The sequence below is a fragment of the Capricornis sumatraensis genome, chromosome 1 (genome assembly GCF_032405125.1).
Source record: "Capricornis sumatraensis isolate serow.1 chromosome 1, serow.2, whole genome shotgun sequence".
Lineage (NCBI taxonomy): Eukaryota > Metazoa > Chordata > Mammalia > Artiodactyla > Bovidae > Capricornis > Capricornis sumatraensis.
Genome location: NC_091069.1, coordinates 90,554,926 through 90,581,894, shown reverse-complemented (window position 1 = coordinate 90,581,894; position 26,969 = coordinate 90,554,926). Strand labels below are relative to the sequence as shown.

Below are 26,969 nucleotides of genomic sequence, written 5' to 3'. Positions count from 1 at the left end.
TTGAGTAGGCTCCAGTGGACAGGGAAGGACAAGGAAGCCTGGCGTGCTGCAGTTCATGATGTTGTGAAGAGTTGAATACAACTGAGCGACTGAACTGAACTGACTGAAACTCTTGGCTAGGCATAAACATTAAACTCATCCAGCAACAAGCTGTTGTTTAGTAGAAGTTCAATTTAGAATTGAACTGGGAATTATGAAGTCTTTGACTCAACCTCAAAGTCAGCTTTGACTCTTCTTACTCAGCACCTCAGTGTAGATTAGACACTTGAGGAAGCATATTCCAGACCCTAGATTGCATGAGCAGTTTTGACTTTATCTGCCCCATAGTCAGACCCTGGACATAGTTCTTGGCAGTCACCTTGGTCATTTTTTTTCCAGTTCTTTTCTTTCTCCTTCAGTGTCTTAGCTCTTCCTTCGCCTTCTGTTTACTTCCTGTGTCCCATCTCCACGTTTTACTGATTGCCTGTCTATCATAATATTATATTACTTCATGTTTCTAACAGTTCTTTTTGCCATGATCCTAATCCATGGGTTTTTCAAGTTGTCTTTCAGTTATTTTAATATTCTCTTATCTGACTTCTCTACTTGGTCACTCTCCTTTCCAGCTAATGCTGCATGCCATCACAAGAGTAATCTTCCTGGAAAATTCTCTCCTTGAAGTCTCCAAAATGATTTATTAATTACAGAATAAAAGCCAAACTCTTTATCAGACCTTTAGCCATTCTCTGAGTTAAGTCTATATCTCCTAGTTTATCACCTGACCCCTTTCCCCAAGGAATCTGGGGTTTCAACAACACAGGCTTTCTCATTATCTTCCAAATTTGCCTGCCTCTGGCCTTTTCACATACCATCCTCCTGGAATGCAGTCCTTTCTGTTTTTCTGAATCCCCAGCTTCAAAGACTTATTTCAAGTGAGCTCTTCTGAAAAGTCTATTTTGACCTCCCAGAAATGACTTTTCTCTGAAGTTCTATAGAATTTGCATTTTATATTTTCCAGTGTTACTTGTTGATGCATATTTTTAGTTATCATGTATTACCTAACAGCTCCAGTTAGCTTTTACTTTCTTCTATAGTACCTAGAATGGTATTTGACAAAGTAGTAGCCATAAATCTGTTCATTCTTTCATCTAGTAAATTTTTTTGAGCTGCAGCATTTTTTTCTAAAAGCTGAGCTACATGTTAGCGGTAAAGCATTGAAGTCCCTGACCCCACAGAGCTCTAGTTGAATGGGACATACAGAAACGAAGTCAGAGGATTATAATGCAGTAAGCCAAGGGGCATGATGAACAGTGAATGAGAGCCCATGGGAGCACAGAGGAGAGGCCCAGACCTAGATGAGGGGCAACTGGAAATGCTTCCAGGAAGTGAGGTTTAAGCAGAGTCTAAAAGGTGAGTAGGAGTTAGGTGGGCAAGCGGGGAGGGTGTTGGGAAGCAAATGGAAAGAGTGTTCCAGGCCAAGGATGCAGGGTAGATAAAACATGAGGAGGGGTGAGAGAGCCCTGTCCACTCAGGAATCAAATTCAAAGTAGCTGAATTGTAGGAAATGAGGTTTCAGAGAAAACAGGATCTCTGTGATGGGAAAGATGTGGGCATATTTGATGAATGTTTAGAAGGCAGGACCTGGCGAACTGGATATTTGAGTGGTTTGAGAGGACCCTCAGATTTCTGTTAAGCATGCCTCAGTGAATGGGAGATGTTAGGGGGAAGATGATCCTGTTCCAAGTGGGACATTGTAAGTCTGAGATGTCTATACAAGGTCTACAGGATGTAGACAGTGTGGAGTGCAGCAGAAAGCTTTGGCTCAGAAATGTGGTTTTGAGTGACATCATCATATGATAGGATGAAATCAGAATGTGTAGGGTTAGTGGAGCAGATTTTAAGATCAAATCTTGAAGCACATCTGTGTTTAAAGGATAAGGAAAGAATGGAGTCTGCAAAGAATAGCAAGAGAGAGTGGACAAAGAGGAAAGAGCAAACTAGGTGGGTGAGATGTCACAGAAGCTAAGGGAAGACTGAAATCCAACCAATGGATTTAGCAATGCGGAGACCATTAGTGACCTGAGTAAGAGGAGTTTCAGTGTAGGAGAGGTATGGGGAAAGGGAACAGACACAAAGAAGGGAATACAACTTGGTGCTGGCTAGCTGGTAGTGAGCAGATCATTCTTTTGGAAAGTTTGGTTATGGAGGAGAGGATTGAAGCAGAGTAGAAGCTGAAAGAGAATGGAGTTGAGAGACTTATTTTTTAAGCTGCTGGAAATACAATCAGTTTAAAGGCTGATGGGAAGGATTCATTAGTTGTAAAGAGGTTGGCCATAAGCTGAATTTAGCCAGAATTTAAAACTCTTCATAAAATTCTTCACCCAAACACATCCTTTTACCTTTTGGTATTCTAAATAAATTCCCAAATATTAATCACTCTGCTACGTCTAGGTTTCACTGTGGTCTTGTTATCCTAGTGGGATATCAAATTCCTGTAAAGCAGGATTCCAACTATGATACTCCCTTATTCTGCGTAGCACTTAGTTCAGTTCCTTATGTAGAGAAGATTCTCAACAGATATTATTTTTAGCACTCTCATTTGTTTATTCTTGGAAGAAATATTTAATGTCCACTATGCACTGGACATTATTTTAGTTGCTGAGGATATAAAGTTCATTAAACCAAGCATTCCTTTCCCCAAGGAGTTTATAATCTAGAAAGACAGTAAATAAACTAGTAATAGGAAAACAAAGTAAGTACAGAATATGAGATATCCTGAGTAATATGTATATTTACATATATGTATTTTTTTTTCCCCATGAATTCTTTCCAGCATTGTGGATGAACAACCACAGGCAATTGGAGAGCTAAATGACTTACTTAAGGTGGAAAGAAAAAGATAGTTAAAAAAAAAAGGAAATGTTTTTGTCCCAGTGTAGGTTCTCCTCTGTTTTCCATTTCTAAAGTCATTGGTAATATGATGGCTGTGCTTTGGGGGTGTTACATTGGTTGATTGTTACTTAGATTTTGAGAAACTAACCAACTCTTCACATTTTCTCTTTCCCGTTACAGTAATTTGCCATCTTCCATGTATGAATGGAGGCCAGTGCAGTTCGAGGGACAAATGCCAGTGCCCTCCAAACTTCACAGGGAAGCTCTGTCAGATCCCAGTCCACGGGGCCAGCCTGCCTAAAGTGTATCAGCATTCCCAGCAGTCAGGCAAGGCGTTGGGAACACATGTCGTCCACTCGACACATACTTTGCCTCTGACCATGACCAGCCAGCAAGGAGTAAAAGGTAGGCTGACTGTTTTGATTTTGCCTATTCGTCAGAACTCTGTTAACACGCCAAACCTATATATACAGAAGCCAAATGCCTGCGGGGTTGGCACTGGAACAGAATATGGGCCCAGTTATATGGTGACAGTGCTTTCTCGGCTACAGAGAATGGTACCTAGGAACTGAGAAAATGGAGCCCGTCTTTCTCGGGTGACACAGGACCGAGAGCTGATAAACGTACACGGTGCTCTTCTGGCAGGACCTGGGAAAGGGAAAGATGGACAAGATGGTGTTCTGACTCTTATGATCATTAGTCATCTAGCAGATCTCACGGTACCTGCTGTTGAATACCAAATCTGTTTTGTAGTCAAACAGCGCTTGGTTTTAGTTCTAGACAATCTGTAACCTGCCTGGGCTTCAGTTTAGTCATCTGTAGAGGAAGATAAACTAGGTCACTTGGAGCTCAAATTCTATGACTAATTCATTCTTTTCAAACTGGCACCTCTCACACATGCACAATTTTTTAAAAAGGGGTCAAGATTTTAAAATTTAAAAAAAATTAAAAAAATAAAATAAAATCTTAAAAAAAAAAAAGAAAGTAAATCATAAAAAATAAAAAATAAAAAAATAAAAAAGGGGTCAGAGAAGTGTTACTGGCTCTTATTCTTTAAAACCTGAGTCTTAGCCTCAGAAGATAAAATTCTGTGTGAAACCTGCAGAGAAAGAAAATACTGATATAAAATGTCACACTTAAATATTTTGTGGGTGTGAAAAGAAGCACAAAAGTATGTACACACCAGGTTTAAGGGTAAGAGAACTATGTTTTTTGAAATTGTGTTATAAATCCTACAGTCTCTCTGATGGAAACTTTGTGAGAAATTAGAAAATAATCTAACTTTTGAGTCTTAATTACTTTTGTTTGATAAAATGTATGACCACAAGTAGCACAAATTTCATAGTTTTTTGGCTCTTCTGAAAAAAATGATTCATGAATCCATTATTCTGAGAGGTTTAAATTTTGCTTTGTAAAAGTAGTTTATTCTTTAAAGGATATAAATTCAGATTTAATTTTTGAGTGTCCCCTTTTACTCTCAAGAGTTTTAATGGCTGTGCAGCAAAACTAGATCCATACTATAAATCTTTTATTTATTCTATGTATAATATATATGTGGGCTTTCCTGGTGGCTTAGCGGTAAAGAGAATCTGCCTGCAATGCAGGAGACATGGGTTTGATTCCTGGGATAGGAAGATCCCCTGGAGAAGGGAATGGCTACCTACTCCAGTATTCTTGCCTGGGAAATCCCATGGACAGAGGACCTGGTGGGCTACAGTCCATGGGGTCACAGAAGAGTTTGGCATGACTTAAACAACAAAACAACAGCATAATATATATGTACTTAAGTATATTTGTATGTATAGAATTTAGTTTCATGCTGATGAGCATGAAAATTTACTTTCATCGTGACGTGCATGTTAATTATTTACAGCTGATAAGTTTTCCTCCCGATCTGTTTTAGTGAAATTTCCTCCTAACATAGTCAATATCCATGTGAAGCACCCTCCTGAGGCCTCGGTCCAGATACATCAGGTTTCAAGAGTTGATGGCCCAACAGGTCAGAAGGTTAAAGAAGCTCAACCGGGCCAGTCCCAAGTCCCTTACCAAGGCCTTCCTGTCCAGAAGACCCAGACGGTCCATTCCTCATACCAGCAAGTCATTCCTCACGTGTATCCGGTGGCTGCTAAGACCCAGCTGGGCCGGTGCTTCCAGGAAACCATTGGGTCACAGGTGAGCAGCACTGCCCAGCCCATTTTAGTGATGTGTTCTAGATAGTCTCTTTTAATAGGAAAGACAGCCTTGATGAAACGAGGTTTTTGTAGAAGGAGTTGGCAACCTGTGGGCCTGTTACTATAAATAAAGATTTATTGGATACGGCCAGATCCATCATTTACATACTGTCTATGTCTGCTTTCATAGACATATAATCCTACTGACAGAAGGATTATATACTTTCAGTGAGGTCATATGATCTAAAATGCCTAAAATATGCTCTGCAAAGACCTGTACAGAAAGAGTTGCCAACCTTTGATATATAAGATACTATAAGCATTGTAAGATGTTTGGAAGTATCCATAAGATAATAGTATGTATTGAACTTCCAGAAATGCTGCAAGATGTCCATGATTGCCTGTTGGTAGTTTTTCAGTTACAGTGATCTATATTTAAAGCATGTGTCAAGCATGAGATACGGTACATGAGATATATTCTACAGAGATGTTCGAAAATTTTCATGCCTTTTTGCAATAGTTTGCTGGTTAGTGGATATAGTCAAGTTTTGGATCCATCAGACAATAATAATTTGTCATCTTTTATTTTCTTATAAAACTATATAACTAGAATAGCAGTGTATAAGTTGTTTGAAGTATATTTTAAATATTGTATTTGTGTGTAACTGTAGGTCTGTATATCATTAAGTGAGAGAGAAGTTGAATTTTCTTTAAAACTCATCATTGAATGTGCATAGTAAAAGCAACAGAAAATTACTGGTTCCTCTACCACAGTTACTTGGTGCTTCCTGCTTTGGAATTATGTGATAATGACATAGCTTTGTTCTGTAGTTCTTCTCCTGTCACTTGATTATGGTTTTAACCCCTTGTGAGAAGATCTGTTTATCTACTGTTACCTGAACATTCAAAAAATTATGTGTGTCTGTGTGTGTGATATATGTTGATAGTAAAATCAATCATTCTTGCTTTTGAACCTGGAGAACACTTTTAGGTGCTGGGCAAGTCTATGGTTAGGTCATCTCCTTTCTTCTAGTTGTTTGGTTGCTATTGTGTCTGACTCTTTTGCGACCCCATGGACTGTAGCCTACTAAGCTCCTCTGTCCATGGGATTTCTCAAGCAAGAATATTGAGGTAGACTGTCATTTTCTTCTCCAAGGGATCTTCCTGACCCAGGGATTGAACCTGTGTCTCCTGCATTGGCAGGGTTTCTTTACCACTGAGCCACTAGGGAAACCCTTTCTCCTAGAGGAAGAAGCAAAATTGGTTTGTAGACCAGAATGGAAAGAAGAGCCATGTAAAGTTATAAAACATTGGTTTGAGCCATGGGCTCAGCACTTGGTGGCAAGGAACCAGCTTCCTTATTTGTAAAGTGGAGACAAGAGTATGGAGCTTGGTCAAGATTAGACTAGGCAAAATGACATGCTCTGCAAATGTTACAGAACTATAAAAATACCAGCTTAGAAAATGCTTACCTATTGAGAGAGTCAAGCGTAAAAATAGAGCAGGTGATTGCTTTTGTCATGTGACTTCACTAAGGCAGGGAAGGTTTAATCTCCCACTCAACATTGGTCTGCCTGTAGAGCCTGAAATGCCTACTGAAAGGGGGGCTTTTTCTTCCTCAGTTGAAGACCAGGTTTAAACATGCCTTTTGCAGAAGGAATATCATCAAATTACATTTAGCTTAGAAGTAAAGACTGGATTACTGTGTTAAAGGCAAGTTTTTACAGGGGCAGAGGGGCTGAAGTAAGCCTCATGCGCTGCACAATTTGCCCCAGAAAAGCCTTGGAGGAGAAGGATGAATTTGGTGTCACTGGCATTGTTAAGTCATTTCAGCTTAGGTTGATCACAGGAAAAAGCAGGTCCTTTTAAAATTCTGACTCTGTGGGAGAGGGAGAGGGTGGGATGATTTGGGAGAATGGCATTGAAACATGTATACTATCATGTAAGAAACGAATCTCTAGTCTAGGTTTGATATAGGATCCAGGATGCTTGGGGCTGGTACACTGGGATGACCCAGAGAGATGAAAGGTGGAGGCTGATGGGAGGTGGCTTCAGGGTTGGGAACTCATGTACACCTGTGGTGGATTCATGTCAATGTATGGCAAAACCAATACAGTATTGTAAAGTAAAACAAATAAAATTTAAAAAATAAAAATAAAATTCTGTGCCCAGTATCTTTCTCCTTAGTTTCCAAATTGGAACACAGATGGTAAAAAGCAAGAAAATGAGATGTCAACAGACTTTATTATTCTTGTACATGTAATTGTAGGCAGATACTTGCTCACTGGAAAGAATATAAACAAATTATTTACTTTTAGGCCTAAGGTGGATTATACAATTCACATGAATTGAATACTTGGTGGAATTATCCAAATAATTCAGACTCATTGGAATACATTTTTGCCCTATCTGGATATTTCCCTGACTTCTGATCTAAACGATCCCAACAGGGATCTCAATGCTTAATTCATTTTGCATGTGTAGTCAGTAATACACAGCTTCAAAATATTCTCAGGACACATTTTTTTTCCTATTGGTGAGACATGTTGAATGCCTATGATTGTCCAGTTTGTGCAATTAGGATGATACAGGCATTAAAAAATTACTGACAAAATAGTCAATAGTATATAAGATGTATCCTACAAAGGTGTTTGGAAATATTTGTGCTTTCTTGCTATGGCTGTTTTGCAAATACAGCTATAGAGGGAGGTATAAGTGGATTTTAAATGAATGGCAGAAAACCCTAATGAATACTTAAAATTTTATTTATTATTTATTTTAAATAAATACTGATGTTTTGCTCAGTAGCAAGATTCTTATTCACTGTAGGTTACACCTACTGAGAACTTAATGTCATAATCAGTAAGCACCTATGTTTATGTATTGCCATTAGAGGTCATATGCAAAATTTAGTAAAAATACTCTTATTTCTGTAGCACATTCTAAAAATGAAGCAGTAAACTTGAGGTTGAAAATACAACATGAACTGTGATCAGTGTATTGAAATGCATGGGACTTTCACAGAATAGAATTTCGGGGCCTGCTTGGATGGTGGAGGAAAATGGATAATTGGTTAGGAAACTAAGCTCACAGAGAAGAGGGGAGAAATTAAATAGAGGAGAGAGAACACTGTAAGAAACAGGTAAGGAAGAAGCATCAGAAGAGACCAGAGAAGTAAACCAGAGTAGAGTTCCTGGCAGATGTTGGCACAGATATGAAGTCTTTTAAACCTTAGGTGTAAGGCAAAATAAATGACTTGGTGTCAAATTAAAACTAGCATGATGCCCCTTTGATCAAGTGATCAAATTCAGAATCATTAAAAGCAGGACAACCAACATTATGTGCCTCCAAATGGGCTACAGTATGAAATGTACAGCAACACCTTAAAAGGATTCTTGCCAGAAATATATAGCAGAATCTAGTTGAGCCTTTACACCTAACCTCCAGCTTATAGGGAATACTGAAGGTGAGAAAACAAGCCGAAACTATCACATCAGAAAGATTGATAAATTGTTGCTTGGTTTCTTTGAAACATTCATATCATTAAACACACACACACATTCATATCGTTAAACACACTCACACACTTTGAAACATTCATATCATTAAACACACACACACACACCCACCCACCCTCCCACCTTCATAGGGAATACTGAAGGTGAAGAAACAAGCCAAAGCTATCACATCAGGAAGACTGATAAATTGTTGCTTGGTTTCTTTAAAACATTCATATCATTAAAACCACACACAAACATTTCCCCAGAAAGACACACACATACACACACACACACTGACTTCCCCAGAAGGAGACTAGAGAGATAACAGCACATCTAATGTATAAACCTTAATCATATCTTGGTTTTAAAAAAAATCAACACCCAGCTCTGAAAGACATTTAAAGAACAATTGAAGATGTTTAAATACGGACTGGATATTAGATGGTATTTTGGAACTATGCTTTTCTTAGCTGTGATAATGGTATTAGAGGTATGTAGGGCAGTGTCCTTATTCTAGAGTGAGGTATGCCATAATGTCTGTAATTTACTGTCAAATGCCTTTTATACACAAATATAGCAAAATTGTAACAGCTATTGACTCAAAGGTAGAAATACAAGTGATTACTGTTTTTATTCTTTGAATTATCTCAGCATATTTGAAAATTCCTTATAAGAAAAAGAAAGAAAATGTGAACATTTTCTTGACTTATAGATAGAATAATATAATTTTAAGATGACTTTAAAAGCCTTATGTTTAGTACATTTAATGAATATCTAGAAAATTTTAAAAGTTACAACTTTTGAATGAGATGGAAGTGGATATGGACATGGTAGACATGAGGAAGCCAGGGAGGAGAAGTTGGCCTTGGTCCAGTTGTGAAATGATCAGGGTCTAATCTAAGAAGTCAGCTTGAAAATGAAGAGTTGAATGCAGAGGCTTTTGTGAAGGATCCAGCATCAGGATTTGATTATGGGCTGTTGTAAAGAAAAACATGGTGATGAGCTGGACTATTCTGAACTTCCTGGCTTCAGAAATCAGATAAATGTGCTGTCTGATTGATTAATTGACCCTTGCAGGGGAGGACTATGAGGTAAAGATGAGTAGCTACATCTTTGTTTTAACCAGTTCCATCTTTGATTGATGTCAACAATCAGATATTCTTGAATATCAGTCAGGGAATCCAATGCTGTTTTATTTTTTATTTACTTGTTTATTTTTAATAAAAAGTTTTTAAAAATATAAATTTATTTTAATTGGAGGTTACTTTATAATATTGTATAATATAATATTGTATTGTATTGTATGAATCCACCATGGGTGTACCCGTGTTCCCCATCCTGAACCCCTCTCCCACCTCCCTCCCCATACCATCCCTCTGGGTCATCCCAGTGCACCAGCCCCAACATCCTGTATCCTGCATCGAACCTGGACTGGTGATTTGTTTCTTATACATGTTTCAATGCCATTCTCCCAAATCATCCCACCCTCTCCCTCTCCCACAGAGTCCAAAAGACTGTTGTATACATCTGTGTCTCTTTTGCTGTCTCACATACAGGGTTATTGTTACCATCTTTCTAAATTCCATATATATGCATTAGTGTACTGTACTTCACTCTGTATAATCGGCTCCAGTTTCATCTACCTCATTAGAACTGATTCAAATGCATTCTTTTTAATGGCTGAGTAATACTCCATTTTATATATGTACCACAAGAGATGAAGAGAGGGAGGATTAATGGAGAAAATTCAGTGGTTAACAGATAGATCTTGTGATGATAGATAAATAATACAGATTTTTTTGGACTTGTCTTAATATCATAAAGTGGAAAGAATAGGAATAATGTGATTAGAAGTATCTAAAATGTTTTTTACCTTGATGGAAAGTATCAAGATAAAGGGGAAAATACCTTTCTATTGTGATGTTTCTTCTTTCAGAGTCCTAAAAAATAATTTATTCTTAAAGATTATATAGACTGTTGATTTCTATGTGGATCAGGCTGGGTACATGAATCACTAAATTCACCTTAAAGTATTAAGAGAACAGAAATTAATAGAATATATAGGGTGATCAGGGCTTCCCCAGTAGCTCAGCTGGTAAAGAATCCACCTGCAATGCAGGAAACCCTGTTCAATTCTTGGGTTGGGAAGATCCCCAGGGGAATGGATAGGCTACCCATTCCAGTATTCTTGGGCTTCCCTGGTGGCTCAGACAGTAAAGAATCTGCCTGCAATGTGGGAGACCTGGGTTTGATCCCTGGGTTGGGAAGATCCCCTGAAGAAGGGCATGGCAACCCACTCCAGTATTCTTGCCTGGAGAATCCCCATGGACAGAGGTGCCTGGCAGGCTGCAGTTAGTGGGGTTGCAAAGAGTCGGATACAACTGAGCAACTAAGCACAGGATGGCCAAGAGGAATTGGTTTCTTGAATGTAAATCAAGTTTGAACTATACTACAAGAAATAAAAGATAACTAATGATAACCTACTGTATTGCGCAGGGAGCTTTATTCAGTGTTCTATAATGAACCTATATGGGAATGGAGTCTGGAAGAGAGTGGATGTATGTATATGTATGGGTGACTCCCTTTTCTGTACAGCAGAAACTAACACAATATTGAAAATCAGTTATACTCCAATAAAAAATTAAATCAAGTTTGAAATAGTTGAAAAGTCATAATTTTGGCAAAGATAGGTATCTGTGTTACCTACAGTAAGCACTGGCACTCCATAAATGTTTGAAAATATTTCTAATATTTTGCTCAATGTATAGATCAAATTAGAATTACATTTCTAGTGGTGATAGTTATTTCAACATTTCCATCAAGTTTTCATCTCTAATGTGTGCTTACTCACTCAGTCGTGTTTGACTCTTTGTGACCCCATGGACTGTAGCCTGCTAGGCTCTTCTGTTCATGGAGATTCTCCAGGCAAGAATACTGGAGAAGCCAAATTTCATAAAATGCCCCTCAAATCTATTTTTGCACCATAAGGTCATTGAATGGGCACACTTTTTCCATTGTTCAAGGGTGTCCTTTAGTCTAAATGGATTTTCTTAACAGTGACCCAAGTTGGAGACTTATTTGGCATCCAGAGTCTTTGGTTGTTTCAAACACGTTTTATGTATTGCCCAATTACTGGAAATAAACATTTGCAGCAACCTAATGATGCCAGATGGTATGACAAGACCTTGTGAGAGATGGAGGGTTGGGAGTCCAGCTTCCATGTTGGGTGTGCCACTGCCGCTTTGTGAAACCATGTGTTTTTTGTTCATTGTGGGAACATGCCCCTTAATTAGACAGTCATACAAGATGAGACAAAAATTCAAGTGCCTCAAGACTTTCCTATTGCAGGTGCCAAAAGAGCAGCACATTGCACATATGAATGCTTGCATTAATGAGAACAGAAATACTAGAAAACCTGAAGTAGATGTAAACAGAAGAGAGAGGATATTTTTAGTACAGCACTGTAGCACAGATAATCAAATAATGCTCAAACTCACTTTCATAGTTGGCAACCATAAAATCCCCATATTTTTTGGGGAAAAAAGCTTCATAGATACAAGATGTACAAACTATAAGGTATAAAATAAGTTATAAGGATATGTTGTACAACATGGTAAATGTAGCCAATATTTTACAATAATTATAAATGGAGCATAAACTTGAAAAATCGTGAATCACTATATGATATACTTGTAACTTACATAATATTGTATAGCAACTGTACTTCAATTAAAAAAAGTAAGGAAAGTTTAATTGTAAAAACCCTAAGAAACACTCTAAATTCTGTAATATATATTCTATAGAAGAAAGTAAGCTTTTATGTTTGTTGGGAAGAAAAGGACCACTTCTTGATGTGAAATCCTGGTATCACTGAAAAAAATCTTTCTTTCCTTTAATTACTGGTCATATAAATAATAAGCCCTTGGGCAAAAATTAAACAGTTTGTGATCCCCTTAGAGGTTCTAGAAGTTGGACAGGAAAATAGAAACAATGGGCCTTTGGAGAAAGAGATTCTTTAACTGAAGATTGGTCTTTTTGGCAGATAAATTCAATAACATCCTCATGCTCGAAACCACAACACTGGGACACACACACACTTCTGAAGGACCAAACAGATTCACTTTCTTTTGTTAGAAGAGAAAGCTCTTTTTTAAAAAAAGAAAAGCATCATAGTGAAACTAGCATGATGTGAGCTCACTGAAGTATATTAACTTCATGGCTGAAAGTACTTTTTTAAAGTCTCAGGACTTTGAAGAAAAATATTTCCTGGTTTCTACCACATAAAAGCCAATGAAAACATAGAGCTGTCTGTTGACTCTACACAGAAGAAAAAGCAGAGATGGGTAGGTAGAGATGTATTGGGTTGGCCAAAAAGCTTGTTTGGGTTTTTCCATAGACCTCTTAGGTGGCGTGAGTGGTAAAGAACCTGGCTGACAATGCAAGAGATATAAAAGACACGGGTTCAATCCCTGGGTTGGGAAGATCCCCTGGAGGAAGGCATAGCAACCCACTCCAGTATTTTTGCCTGCAGAATCCCATGGACAGAGGAGCCCAGTGGGATACAGTCTATAGGGTCACAAAGAGTCAGACATGACTGAAGCAACTTAGCACAGCACATATAAGATGTTATGGAAAAACTCGAACAAATTTTTGGCCAGCTCAGTAGATGTAGCGATGGGCTTCAGACTTATCATTGATGAGAAAGGAATTTAGTGCTCAGTTAAGGGATCTAGGACACGAAATTCTGCTTAGAAACCTCTTCTTTGATTTCTTCAGACTCTCCTCTGCACTAATGATGAGCATTACTGGGGTGAGGCCTGAAGTGAGGATGAAATACTAATTTTCTCCTGATGGGAGGATAATGCCAGAGTAGTTGTAACACTTTCACACTGGTTAATTCCATAATTGAGTCCATAACTTACATAAATAGATGAGAAGTTTCAAGAAGGAACACTATGAATATAAAGCATCTTACTGTAGACTCTCGGCCTCTCGCTTCTGTGTTATCCCTTATGTGGTGAGGTGGACTGAGTTAGCCAGGCTGGGTCAACAGTAGGGGCCGGCGTGTATGTGGTGCTCTTCCTCACTTCCCTAGGCAACGTGCTTTTGGGGTCAGGGGTCTCCTGGGTGAACTTGACCTTCTTGCAGAGGTGCTGCTGGGCAATGATGAGGGAAGGTAGGGCCAGAGTTACCAAATATCTCTGCCTTCTCCGGAAGCAGAGAGCCCCATGAGGGTGTGTTGATTGCATTTACTGCAGTTTGGCCTCCTTCAGATGGAATAAAGCATAGCCACCAGACACTTCCTATGCCATCTGAGATTTGCTTCAGTGTCCGACTCAAATAGCCTTTTGGGAGAATCTAAGCAATGCTTAACTGACTGGTAGAGAGTCTGGTTGTCCCCAGTGGCTCTGAAATGCTCATCTTTGCCAAACCTTACCTGTGTCAACAGCAGAGTGTCACCAAAGGTGTCATACACATGACACCTTACTTGAGAGGTCCTGGACTTTGCAGGGTCACCTGCTCTTGCTCTAGCCATCTCTGCCAGATGGACTTCAGGCAGGGGCCCTCTGCTTGGAGTCAAAAAGATCAGTAGAGCCAGGGATACGATCCAAAGGGGAAACACACACTACATGTGAAAGAGAACATGTCTCCATGTCACTGGGCTTCTGCCAGCGGCAGGAGGAACTGCTGGTTTTACTTGGATTGAGAATGTAGGACTGAGACATTAGGATAATCAAAATATAGATTCTTGGAACTGAAGCAGAGTGATTCAGAGAATGGGTGATGACCCAGACGTTACCTTTCTTACTGCCTAACGTCCTGTCTCTACCCCGGCCAATGCCTTCTCGCCACCAAAAGGGCTGTCAGTTTTGAATGTTCACCCTGACCTGTTTAATAGACAAGCATGTTTATGCTTCTTCAGTCCACTCAGGTGTTTTTCATTTTATTGGCAGTGAAAATGCCTTTATCATGACATGGAATATCAGATTTCCATATTTTGTATCTCTAGGGCTCACTGAAATAATATACCTATTTTAATTAGACTCTTGTTTTTGCAGAGGAGTGGGCATTGAAAATAATCATGGGGCAGTTCCGAGTAGATGCGTGTTATTTCACTTCTGATATCAGCAAAGTGGCAAGGTTCTGTGGTCATTTGAAGACGACAATTCTGAGAATATTGGAAGTGGTTTTAAGAGATCATGGCTTGAACTGATGGCTGGTTTAGGCTCTTGTACCTTACAAAAATGTTTGAAGAGTCACAGCTGGCACGTCTAGGGTCTGATGCTGTTTCTTCGCTTTGTCTGCATTGACCCCTTGGAATTGAGATATGCTGAAATGAAGTGGAATCATCTGACTTACTGCAAGCACAAACAGAAGCAACAACCCAGTCCTTCAGAACCCAATTCATAAATTTTAGTGAAAAAAACAAAACAAAAACAGCATCACCCTTTGTCGAAAGATACCAAAAGGATTCCCTGACTGCTCTGCACCTTCCCCCACAATAATGGTAACATTGTTTTCTTATCCTTCTAGTTTTTCTCCCTTTTTCTCTTTTTATATATAAAAGAATTTATGTATGAAATTGGATGTTGTTTCAATGAGCTCATTCTTTGAGACTGTGCAATTTACTGTAGTAACACTGCTGTTTGCAGTTAGGAAATTGGTTTTGAAGGAAGTGTTTCAGAACGCGTTAATGAGCTGCACATGAAAATATGTCTGTTTTTCTGTCCACCCATTTACTGTATTCTCAGTGAATTCAAAAGTGTCCAGTGCTCTCAGGTCAGCCCCTTGGTGAACAGGGGTTTGCCACCATTGAGGGTATTTCAAATAATGTAACATCAGCCCTGCATTTTGAAATCCAGACAGAGGAGTTCTAAGTATTTTGAACAAACAGCACTGCTTTCAAGATGGTACTTTGAAGAGAACTGCTTTAGAGTGTGCAAGCTTTGACAGAGTTAAGAAAATGGTCTAATGGTCTGTGGCTTTGGGGCAGGCATTTTAATGAGGCAGTGTAGTTTTATAAAATATTTGATAGACAGCATTCACATTTATGGCCTTAGTTGACCTTCAAAACAACTTCAAAACAAGGAGAAGTAGGTATTCTTGTCTCCCATTTACTTAAATGAACCTTGAGGCTCAGAGAGGTGAGGGGACTAGCTTATATTTGTATTTCCAAGACAATCCTCTTTTTCCATTTTGGCAAATTCACCATGTCCCTGGCCCTCGGTTTCTTTATTTTTCAAATAACTGGTTTGGCTGAGAAGACTACCAAGGCTCTTTTTAGCCACGCAGTGCTCTTACTGTGATGATTTTCTTCTTTTCCATAACTTTAGATGCCACTTATACTTACTCATAGTATCAGTGGACAAAGCAAACTGTACAAACATCAAACATAGTACCTAGAATGATCTTTCTTTTTTAACCTTTTTTTAAAGTTATTATTTTTTTAATTTTACTTTATTTTACTTTACAGTACTGTATTAGTCTTGCCATGTATCAGCATGAATCTGCCATGGGTGTACATGAGTTCCCAATCCTGAACCCCCCTCCCTCCTCCCTCCCCATACCATCTCTCTGGGTCATCCCAGTGCACCAGCCCCAAGCATCCTGTATCCTGCATCAAACCTAGACTGGCGATTTGTTTCTTACATGATAGTATACATGTTTCAATGCCATTCTCCCAAATCATCCCACCCTCTCCCTCTCCCACAGAGTCCAAAAGACTGTTCTATACATCTGTGTCTCTTTTGCTGTCTCACATACAGGGTTATCATTACCATCTTTATAAATTCCATATATATGTCTTAGTGTACTGTATTTGTGTTTTTCTTTCTGGCTTACTTCACTCTGTATAATCAGCTCCAGTTTCATCCACCTCATTAGAACTGATTCAAATGTATTCTTTTTAATGGCTGAGTAATACTCCATTGTGTATATGTACCACAGCTTTCTTATCCATTCATCTGCTGATGGACTTCTAGGTTGTTTCCATGTCCTGGCTATTATAAACAGTGCTGCGATGAACATTGGGGTACACGTGTCTCTTTCAATTCTGGTTTCCTCGGTGTGTATGCCCAGCAATGAGGTTGCTGGGTCATAAGGCAGTTCTATTTCCAGTTTTTCAAGGAATCTCCACACTGTTCTCCATAGTGGCTGAACTAGTTTGCATTCCCACCAACAATGTAAGAGGGTTCCCTTTTCTCCACACCCTCTCCAGCATTTATTGCTTGTAGACTTTTGGATCACAGCCATTCTGACTGGTGTGAAATGGTACCTCACTCATTGTGGTCTTGATTTGCATGTCTCTGATAATGAGTGATGTTGAGCATCTTTTCATGTGTCTGTTAGCCATCCGTATGTCTTCTTTGGAGAAATGTCTATTTAGTTCTTTGGCCCATTTTTTGATTGGGTCATTTATTTTTCTGGAATTGAGCTGCATAAGTTGCTTGTACATTTTTGAGATTAGTTGTTTGTCAGTTGCTTCATTTGCTATTATTTTCTCCCATTCTGAAGGCTGTCTTTTCATCTTGCTTATAATTTCCTTTGTTGTGCAGAAGCTTTTAATTTTAATTAGATCCCATTTGTTTATTTTTGCTTTTATTTCCAGTATTCTGGGAGGTGGGTCATAGAGTATCCTGCTGTGATTTATGTCGGAGAGTGTTTTGCCTATGTTCTCCTCTAGGAGTTTTATAGTTTCTGGTCTTACGTTTAGATCTTTAATCCATTTTGAGTTTATTTTTGTGTATGGTGTTACAAAGTGATCTAGTTTCATTCTTTTACAAGTGGTAGACCTGTTTTCCCAGCACCACTTGTTAAAGAGATTGTCTTTACACCATTGTATATTCTTGCCTCCTTTGTCGAAGATAAAGTGTCCATAGGTGCGTGGGTTTGTCTCTGGGCTTTCTATTTTGTTCCATTGATCTATATTTCTGTCTTTGTGCCAGTACCATACTGTCTTGATGACTGTGGCTTTGTATTAGAACCTGAAGTCAGGCAGAATGATCTTTCAAATCTACCCTCGCTTGAGAGTCTCAAGTGTTGGCTCCTCCAAAAAGCCTTTCAGTCCTCCTTCAATGCACATTGATCCCTCCTCCCTAACCTTTTACTGCATGTAAAATCCAATCAGACCATTTCAAAGTTAATTGTCCTAAAGTTGATTTTTGTGCCTTCCTCTCTCCCCCACAGACTTGTGCTTTTCATGAGGACAGGGCCACTTATGAACTGAGCTCATTACTAGGCACACATGAGTCATCAGCAGATATATTAGTATTAGAGTAGGCAAGGTTTACTGTAGTCATAAATCCTGCAAAAGCTTACACTTTGTACACACTCGATGTCTCACAGGTGAGCCGGGGACTCAGGCCGATGGTGGTCTCCACAGCTCTGCTGCTGTGCTGTGTGGAATATGCGGCCTCTCACTTCCTGCGGCAAGGAAGACTTGTAGGTTGGAGTCTTAACCCCCAGTGTGCCTGTAATTGGAGATAGCCTGTAAGGAAGTAATTAAGAGTAAATGAGGTCATAATGGTGAGGCCCTGATACAACAGGATTAGTGTTTTTGTAACCAGAGAGCTCCATCTCTTTGCCAGGTGAGGGCATGGCAGGATGGCAGCCTCCTGCAAGCCAGAGAGAGAGTTCTCACCAGAACTAGCCATGTTGGCACCTTGATCTTGACCCTCTGGAACTCGGAGGGAAAATGAATTGTCTGTTGTTGAAGCCACCCAGTCTCTGGAATTTCGTTATGGCAGTCCACACTGACTAATAAGGGTTAGGAACCGGAACATGTGGGGAGGCAAGTGGTTCTTTGGTGAGCAGCAAATGTTCCCACCACAAGTGGCAGAGCAGTGGTCAAGACAGACATGGTTCCCTGCTCACAGGGAATTAAACCTATTAATATGACTTGTGGCATTCAGTTTTTCTATACTACTTGCAACCAATCCACAGGTAGTTACTAGTTTTGAGTTCTGTGTACTTGGATGAGATACAGAAAAACTGAAAGCTTAACCAAATGAGGCACGTGTTACAGTTTATAGTGTTATAAGGCCTCAAACAGTTTTATGTTCCTTTCAGTATCTTTCTTTGTAAACAAAAAGGAAACTGACAGGCAATGAAGCTTTATAGAAAGAATTTCTCTCAATACAGTTCTGGAAATAAGCTTTGGGCAGAATAGGCCTTTATGTTCATCATTTGGGAGAGATCCGATTACTGTAGTAATAACCATGCCGTGCATATCTGCCTGTCTTAATTTCCATCCTCATCTTGGGTCTGTCTTTATAAAGGAAGTATCCTTGGTAGTGGAGTTAGGATAAATTTCATCTTTGTATCATCTAGTACTAGGATTTATGATGTTGTTTATGTTTTGCTGCAAGGGGAGGTTAAGGGAATTATGATATTGGAATATAATCATGACAAAGCATAATTATTCTTTTTGCAATTTAAGAATAGCAAGACATACATATCATAGCCTGCTAGACTTGACTATTGAAATCCTCAAATCATTGTAGAGGTGGAGAAAATAGGCAGCCCAAATTTGATCGTTTATTTAGAAAAGATGTCAAGTAGAATCATAAGTTTCGTGCTTAAGAATTTTTTCCCCTTTTATGTTACTTTAAAGCCATTTTTTGCCTTAGTGTAACTTTAAAAATACCGTTTCATAAAACTAAAGTAGTTGTCTGGAATTCCTTGAAGCCCATGGTTTGGCTTCAGCAGGCTTTAAACAAATACACTGTCAGAAATCAATGTGGATACATTTACAACAGTTAATGCCCTAGTCACAGTAGATACTTTGTAAAATCAATACCCTGAAATATCAGAGGATTATGGTTGTATCAGATACCCCAAATGCCTAACATTGTTTTAATTACTCTAATAAAAGAAAGCTGGGTGAACTTTAAAAAAAAAAAAAAAACCTTTCCTATAAAGAATGTTCTACTCAAGCCAAAGCAAATTTTTTACAAGTTCTTTTAGAAAATCTGGAAGTATTTAAGCGTTTTCCTCTTCTTATGAGACAATGCCTGTTACCCTGCCAGTGCTCCATCGAACAATATTCCCCTTTATGACAACAGGCCTTTAGAACAAGTTGATCAAATATGTTGCATTAGTGATAGGGTTCAGAGATTTGGACGCATTTTCTTATTGGCACATAGACATAAACATATTTAATGTTCTGGTACATGGATGCTGAAGAGCTCTCATGAGGTTTTCTAGTTTGATTTGGAGCCATAGTTGGTCCACAGGCTCAAGGAGGACTGTTTTGCTCAGAAGATGGGCAGAAGTCATTTTGCCAGAGTGGAGATGTGTTTATATCATAGTGAAAAGATTAATAGAAACAAAGAAGAGCTGTGACAGGAGTTTGGATTAATCGTTACATTACTTGCAGGGAGAGCTCTTCCCATGAGGGTCCTCATTCTGGTTTTTATGAGAAATCCCAGAGTTTTTTTTTGTTGTTGTTTAATAAGTGGGTTTAATAAGTGGTATTCATGTTCCTCAACCAGATTCATAGAACTGAGGGTGTAGTTTCTTCTTGCCAGAATACCTTGAGGCTTTTTGCCAGAACATTGGAATAAGGTACTTCTGGGTGTGGTAGAGGTGAGTGTGGCAGTTTCACACATGGAATAATTCATGGGACACCTGTGCAGTGTGGGTTGATCAACCGTAATGTGACTTTCTAATGAGTCATACCTCAAGGCCTGGAAAGTCGGCATCTCCATGCCTATCTTGAATAATTTATTTCACTTTTTGGTAATTATCTATTATAATTCTTATAGTTTAGAAAGGAGCCATTGAAAAGCCACAACTGTTTTTAGAAAGAACTGTGTGTTTTTTTGTTTTTTTTTTTTGGTGGGGGGGAGTAGTGCCGACTAGCAAGAAAAGGGGAGGACATGAAACAGGGTCCAGAAGAGGAAGCCCATTCTGGTTATCACTGATCGAGTTGGTCTAGGTCAGGATATGATGTTAGGATGTGGAAACACATGGCAGCAGAGAATCTAGTGTATTAGCCTGACAGGCAGGGGACATTCAATGAACATGGACCTTCACAGGTTACCCTCACCCCTGTATTAGAGTCTTCATAAAATCATAGACTCTAGGTGCATCAATGAATATTCACTGTTAGTCTGTCCTTAAAATTTGATTGGTGAGGAAGCTGAAGTCCAGAGAGAAATAAACTTGCTTCATGTCTTGTTTTGAGTTGTAAGGACTAAAACTGAGGCTTTCTGGGTCTTACTCCAGTATAGTTTCTGCTATTCCATGCAGGCTCTTAGGTAATTTCTTCTGGAGGATTTACAAGAACCATTGCTCTCTGTATAAGTTGGCTTGGGCTGCCATCACAAATATTGGGTTGGCCAAAAAAGTTTGTTCAGATTTCTGTAAGATCATATGGAAGAACCCAAATGAACTTCCGGCCAACCCAATGCTATAGACTGGGTAGTAGAAATGACCAAAATTTATTTTCTTCCAGTTCTGGAGATTGGAAGTGTAAGATCAAGATGTTGAGAGATTTAATTCATGGTAGGGCTCCCTTCAGGCTTCCCCGATAGCTCAGTTGGTAAAGAATCCGCCTGCAATGCAGGAGACCCCGGTTCGATTCCTGGGTCAGGAAGATCCTCTGGAGAAGGGACAGGCTACCCACTCCAGTGTTCTTGGGCTTCCCTTGTGGCTCAGCTGGTAAAGAATCCGTGTGCAGTGCAGGAGACCTGGGTTTGATCCCTGGGTTGGGAAGATTCCCTGGAGAAGGGAAAGGCTACCCACTCCAGTATTCTGGCCTGGAGAGTTCCATGGACTGTGTAGTCCATGGGGTCACAGAGTTGGACGTGACTGAGCGACTTTCACTTCACTTCAGGGCTGTCTTCCTGGTTTGTTGATGGCCACCTTCTCACTGTCTTCATAGGGCAGAAAAAGAGCTCTAGTCTGTCTCTCTTCATAAGGACCCTAATCCTATCACAAGGGCCCACCCTCATGACCTCATCTAAATCTAATTATGTCCCAAAGGCCACACCTCCTAATGTCATGCTGTTAGGGGTCAGATGTGAATATGCACAGAGAGGCACAACAATATTCAGTCCATGATACTAGCTGAACCGGAAATAACAGACACATTCTCTGGGACGTGTCTCAGGGAGTCCATGTTCTGCAGTGTCTTTGTGCTAGGGCCATGATGCTTGGGTGTGGATGCAGAGTAGTAGGCCCCATTATTGTGGTTTCATGGTATTGGTCCTCTTTCACCAAGACATGGCGTATGACAAGAAGAATCTTGATGTCCCCAAAGTGAAGCCATCTGTTGCTTAAACACTGATATTAACTGGTTAACTCACTGTGATTCAGTGATACCATGTTGTCCTTATTGAGTAGAATTAAAATGAAATCACAAACTCTCCACAGCATTAACCCCCTGACCTTTATTTTTTAAAAAATTGGTCAGAGAACTTTAGCGAAAACCTAAATGTTTTTAGCAAAATCTTAAGAATACCTTGTTTGGGGGCTTAACCTGTGGTCCAGTGGTTAAGATGCCACACTTTCACTGCAGGGGACATGGGTTCGATTCCTGGTGAGGGAACAAAGATCTTGCTGTGCAGTACAGCTTAAAAAAAAAAATATATATATATATATATATATATATATATCTTTTTCTTTCTAAATTTCTCTGTTTTAGTCACTCAGTCATTTCTGACCCTTTGCAGTCCCATGGCCTGTAGCCCACCAGGCTCCTCTGTCCATGGAATACAGTCCATGCAGTTCTCTAGGCCAGAATACTGGAGTGAGTAGCCTTTCCCTTCTCCAGGGAATCTTCCCAACCCAGGGATCGAACCCAGGTCTCCTGCACTGCACATGGATTATTTACCAGCTGAGCCACAAGGGAAGCCCAAGAGTAATGGAGTGGGTGGCCTATCCTTTCTCTAGTGGATCTTTCCAACCCAGAAATTGAATCGGGGTTTCCTGCATTGCAGGCGGATTCTTTACCAACTGAGCTATCAGGGAAGCCCTTTACATTTCTAGATCTAACTTATTTTAATGCAGCTCTTCTCTGTAAGTTGGGACACTGCATTATATTGAGTAACTATTAGATTACTTGGTCATTTGTTAAATAAGCCCAGGTTTTTAAACAAGTGACCCAGAGGAAGGGGTCTAATATTGATTCTGAGCCAAGCATGTCTGGACACATGGCTGTCTCATGTAGAATCTGCCTCCATGGATTGTTTAAGTTTTGAGAGCTCGGTGGAAATGGACATTTTTAGTTCCATTTTAAAGAAGAAATAGGCAGAGAGAGTTTGAGAGTTTTGCCTGTGACCATGTAGGTGGTGATGGGTAAAGTGAGGATTTTGACACATTGATCCAACTTCAAAAGCTATACTTTTGTCCTTCATTGAGTTCTGGGTTATCTTTACACAACTTTTCACTGGTCCCACATCCGGGAATAGGATTGTGTGGGTAGGGTCAGTTTCACAATCATAATGCATTAATTCTGCCAAACATGGAGATGCCTGGGGGTTTGTATTGGGATGTCTCTTGCTGGGGACAGCATTTGTTGGGAAAGAGATCTTTTGTAATGAACTTAAAAGCTCCCTTCTGCTAGTTCTTTGAGAAGTATAGCCAACACTTCTCTAATAATTTAATAATTACCCAGTTTTGTTATGGGCCTCTGATTACTGATCATATTGATCAATAATTTCTTCCATTTTTCCCCATGAATGATGTACTCTATCCTAATAATTCATACTCACTTTTGAGGGGAAGTATCAGATGTAGACTGGAGGAGGGCATGGCCACCCACTCCAATATTCTTGCCCGGAGAATCCCATGGACAGAGGAGCCTGGTGGGCCACAGTCCTTGGGGTTGCAAGGAGTCTGACACAACTGAAGTGACTTAGCATGCTTACACAAACCAGATGTACAGCACTATACTTTTATAAAACACTTAATCTTTTCTTTTTCTACCTCCTCCTCTTGATCAGTATTTCTGTTTGCCATGCTGCTTCACAGATGCCAGATATTTCACTGCAAGCAATCCAGAACTCTTTTGCTTTGACCTTTCCTTTTTCCTGCCTCCTGATTAATTTTTATATCCAGCTACAAGCTGAATCTGATTGGGACAATGCTCCATGCCTTAGCTCCATTTCATTCTCTGACTTGCCCCATCGGCTCGCTGTTCCTTAGCATTTGGCCTGCCTTCCTCTGTCCTTCGCCTACTCCTGCCCTGGGGTCCCTTCCAGCTGGTGTTAGGTATTGGGCGTAGCTAAAGGTGCTCCATCCCTTTGGAATCTTTTTCCCCAGTCCAGCCGTTGAGTCACTGCCTTGTTTCAGTTCTTGCCTAAACACTGCTCTGCATACTCTTACAAGAAAGAGAGTTGCAGTGAACCAGCCTGTCTCTTCTTTCATGTTTTACTTTGGTACAATCTCTAGGAGCATTTTATAAATCTATATTACCTTATTATTATTTTAAAATAGTTTTTTATTTTTATTTTTTTAATTTAAATTTATTTAATTGGAGGCTAATTACTTTACAATATTGTATTAGTTTTGCCATACATCAACATGAATCTGCCACGGGTGTACACGTGTTCCCAATCCTGAACCCCCCTCCCATCTCCCTCCCCATACCATCCCTCTGGGTCATCCCAGTGCACCAGCCCCAGGCATCCTGTATCCTGCATCAAACCTGGACTGGCGATTCATTTCTTACATGACATTATACACGTTTCAATGCCATTCTCCCAAATCATCCCACCCTCGCCCTCTCCCACAGAGTCCAAAAGACTGTTCTATACATCTGTGTCTCTTTTGCTGTCTTGCATACAGGGTTATCATTACCATCTTTCTAAATTCCATATATATATGTTAGTATACTGTATTTGTGTTTTTCTTTCTGGCTTACTTCACTCTGTATAATCAGCTCCAGTTTCATCCACCTCATTAGAACTGATTCAAATGTATTCTTTTTAATGGCTGAGTAATACTCCATTTAGATCTTTAATCCATTTTGAGTTTATTTTTGTGTATGGTGTTAGAAAGTGATCTAGTTTCATTCTTTTTACAAGTGGTTGACCAGTTTTCCCAGCACCACTTGTTAAAGAGATTGTCTTTACACCATTGTATATTCTTGCCTCCTTTGTCAAAGATAAGGTGTCCATAGGTGCGTGGGTTTATCTCTGGACTTTCTATTTTGTTCCATTGATCTATATTTCTGTCTTTGTGCCAGTACCATACTGTCTTGATGACTGTGGCTTTGTAGTAGAGCCTGAAGTCAGGTAAGTTGATTCCTCCAGTTCCATTCTTTCTCAAGATTGCTTTGGCTATTTGAGGTTTTTTGTATTTCCATACAAATCTTGAAATTATTTGTTCTAGCTCTGTGAAAAATACCGTCGGTAGCTTGATAGGGATTGCATTGAATCTGTAGATTGCTTTGGGTAGTATACTCATTTTCACTATATTGATTCTTCTGATCGATGAACATGGTGCATTTCTCCATCTATTTGTGTCCTCTTTGATTTCTTTCATCAGTGTTTTATAGTGTTCTATATATAGGTCTTTAGTTTCTTTAGATAGATATATTCCTAAATATTTTACTCTTTTCATTGCAATGGTGAATGGGATTGTTTCCTTACTTTCTCTATTTTCTCATTATTAGTGTATAGGAATGCAAGGGATTTCTGTGTGTTTATTTTATATCCTGCAACTTTACTATATTCATTGATTAGCTCTAATAATTTTCTGGTGGAGTCTTTAGGGTTTTCTATGTAGAGGATCATGTCATCTGCAAACAGTGAGAGTTTTACTTCTTCTTTTCCAATTTGGATTCCTTTTATTTCTTTTTCTGCTCTGATTGCTGTGGCCAAAACTTTCAAAACTATGTTGAATAGTAGTGGTGAAAGTGGGTACCTTTGTCTTGTTCCTGACTCTAGGGGAAATGCTTTCAATTTTTCACCATTGAGGATAATGTTAGCTGTGGGTTTGTCATTTATAGCTTTTATTATGTTGAGGTATGTTCCTTCTATTCCTGCTTTCTGGAGGATTTTTATCATAAAGGGATGTTGAATTTTGTCAAAGGCTTTCTCTGCATCTATTGAGATAATCATATGGCTTTTATTTTTCAATTTGTTAATGTGGTGTATTACATTGATTGATATGCAGATATTGAAGAATCCTTGCATCCATGGGATAAAGCCCACTTGGTCATGGTGTATGATCTTTTTAATGTGTTGTTGGATTCTGATTGCTGGAATTTTGCTAAGGATTTTTGCATCCATGGTCATCGGTGATATTGGCCTGTAGTTTTCTTTTTTTGTGGCATCTTTGTCAGGTTTTGGTATTAGGGTGATGGTGGCCTCATAGAATGAGTTTGGAAGTTTACCTTCCTCTGCAATTTTCTGGAAGAGTTTGAGTAGGATAGGTGTTAGCTCTTCTCTACATTTTTGGTAGAATTCAGCTGTGAAGCCATCTGGACCTGGGCTTTTGTTTGCTGGAGGATTTCTGATTATAGTTTCAATTTCCATGCTTGTGATAGGTCTGTTAAGATTTTCTATTTCTTCCTGGTTCAGTTTTGGAAAGTTGTACTTTTCTAAGAATTTGTCCATAAAAATCTATATTACTTTAATATTTTAGTTTTTCTGTGTTGCTTTGGTTCCAGTGTCTTAATCTCATTGAGAAAAATGTTCTTTATTCAAACTCAGAGTCTTTTATACTTCAGTATATAATAGTTCCTGATAGCAAAATAAAGTGAGTTACATACACATGATAAGATAATTTGTAAGAGTATTTCAGTATTAACATTTTCAAATGTCTTCAGTTGTGGGTCCTTGTCATGGTGGCCATCTTCATAGAGCAGCTCTTTTACTCATAAAATACCTGAACTGTTTTAAGAAATGTATCCTGAGAGCCTAACAAATTGGCCAGCACTATAACACTCGGTAGGTTGTACCCACACAAGATATAAGCTGAGGAGGATGATGCAGATCCAGCCAGCCCATGCTCTGCTTACCAAGCACTGTGTTCTGGTGCAGAACACATCCCAGAAGATCACTGTCTACCAGTCCCTGCACAGGGGCTGACAGGATATGGTCAGCCATGCTTGGACATGCATTGTTGAATCTCACCACTGTCCTTTGTAGTTGGGATTACCATCCCTTTTTCTGAGAACTAGTCTGGAGATGCTGAATGGTCTGAATGGTCCCTAATAAGATCTTATTAGGGAGACTCGGGGTTTAGGTCCAGGTGTAATGATTCCACACCAGTGTTCCTTTCTTTTCCCCACAGCTGAATCTTTCCTGGGGAAGATCCACTGGCCTGGTGCAGCAAACGTTCTTGAAATGAGGATATTATAGGTACTAGTCATTTTAAGGTGTGAATACTGAATCTTTTGAAACCTTACTCCAATATTTATCACACTCTCTTCAAGTGATTGTTCATCTGTGAAGCAATTCCATTGGCAAGTTTT

The 26,969-nt window shown here is 39.3% G+C and overlaps 1 protein-coding gene across 28 annotated transcripts in view; it reads left to right on the top strand.

Moving 5' to 3' along the window:
- Window positions 1-26,969, top strand: part of LTBP1 (latent transforming growth factor beta binding protein 1) — a 456,525-nt gene that overhangs the window by 234,042 nt on the left and 195,514 nt on the right. For all 28 annotated transcript variants that reach the window (XM_068988396.1, XM_068988377.1, XM_068988386.1 and 25 more), the window contains 2 exons: window positions 3,052-3,276; window positions 4,775-5,043. In XM_068988396.1, coding sequence (XP_068844497.1) covers window positions 3,052-3,276; window positions 4,775-5,043 — 494 coding nt within the window. The remainder of the gene's footprint in view (window positions 1-3,051; window positions 3,277-4,774; window positions 5,044-26,969) is intronic.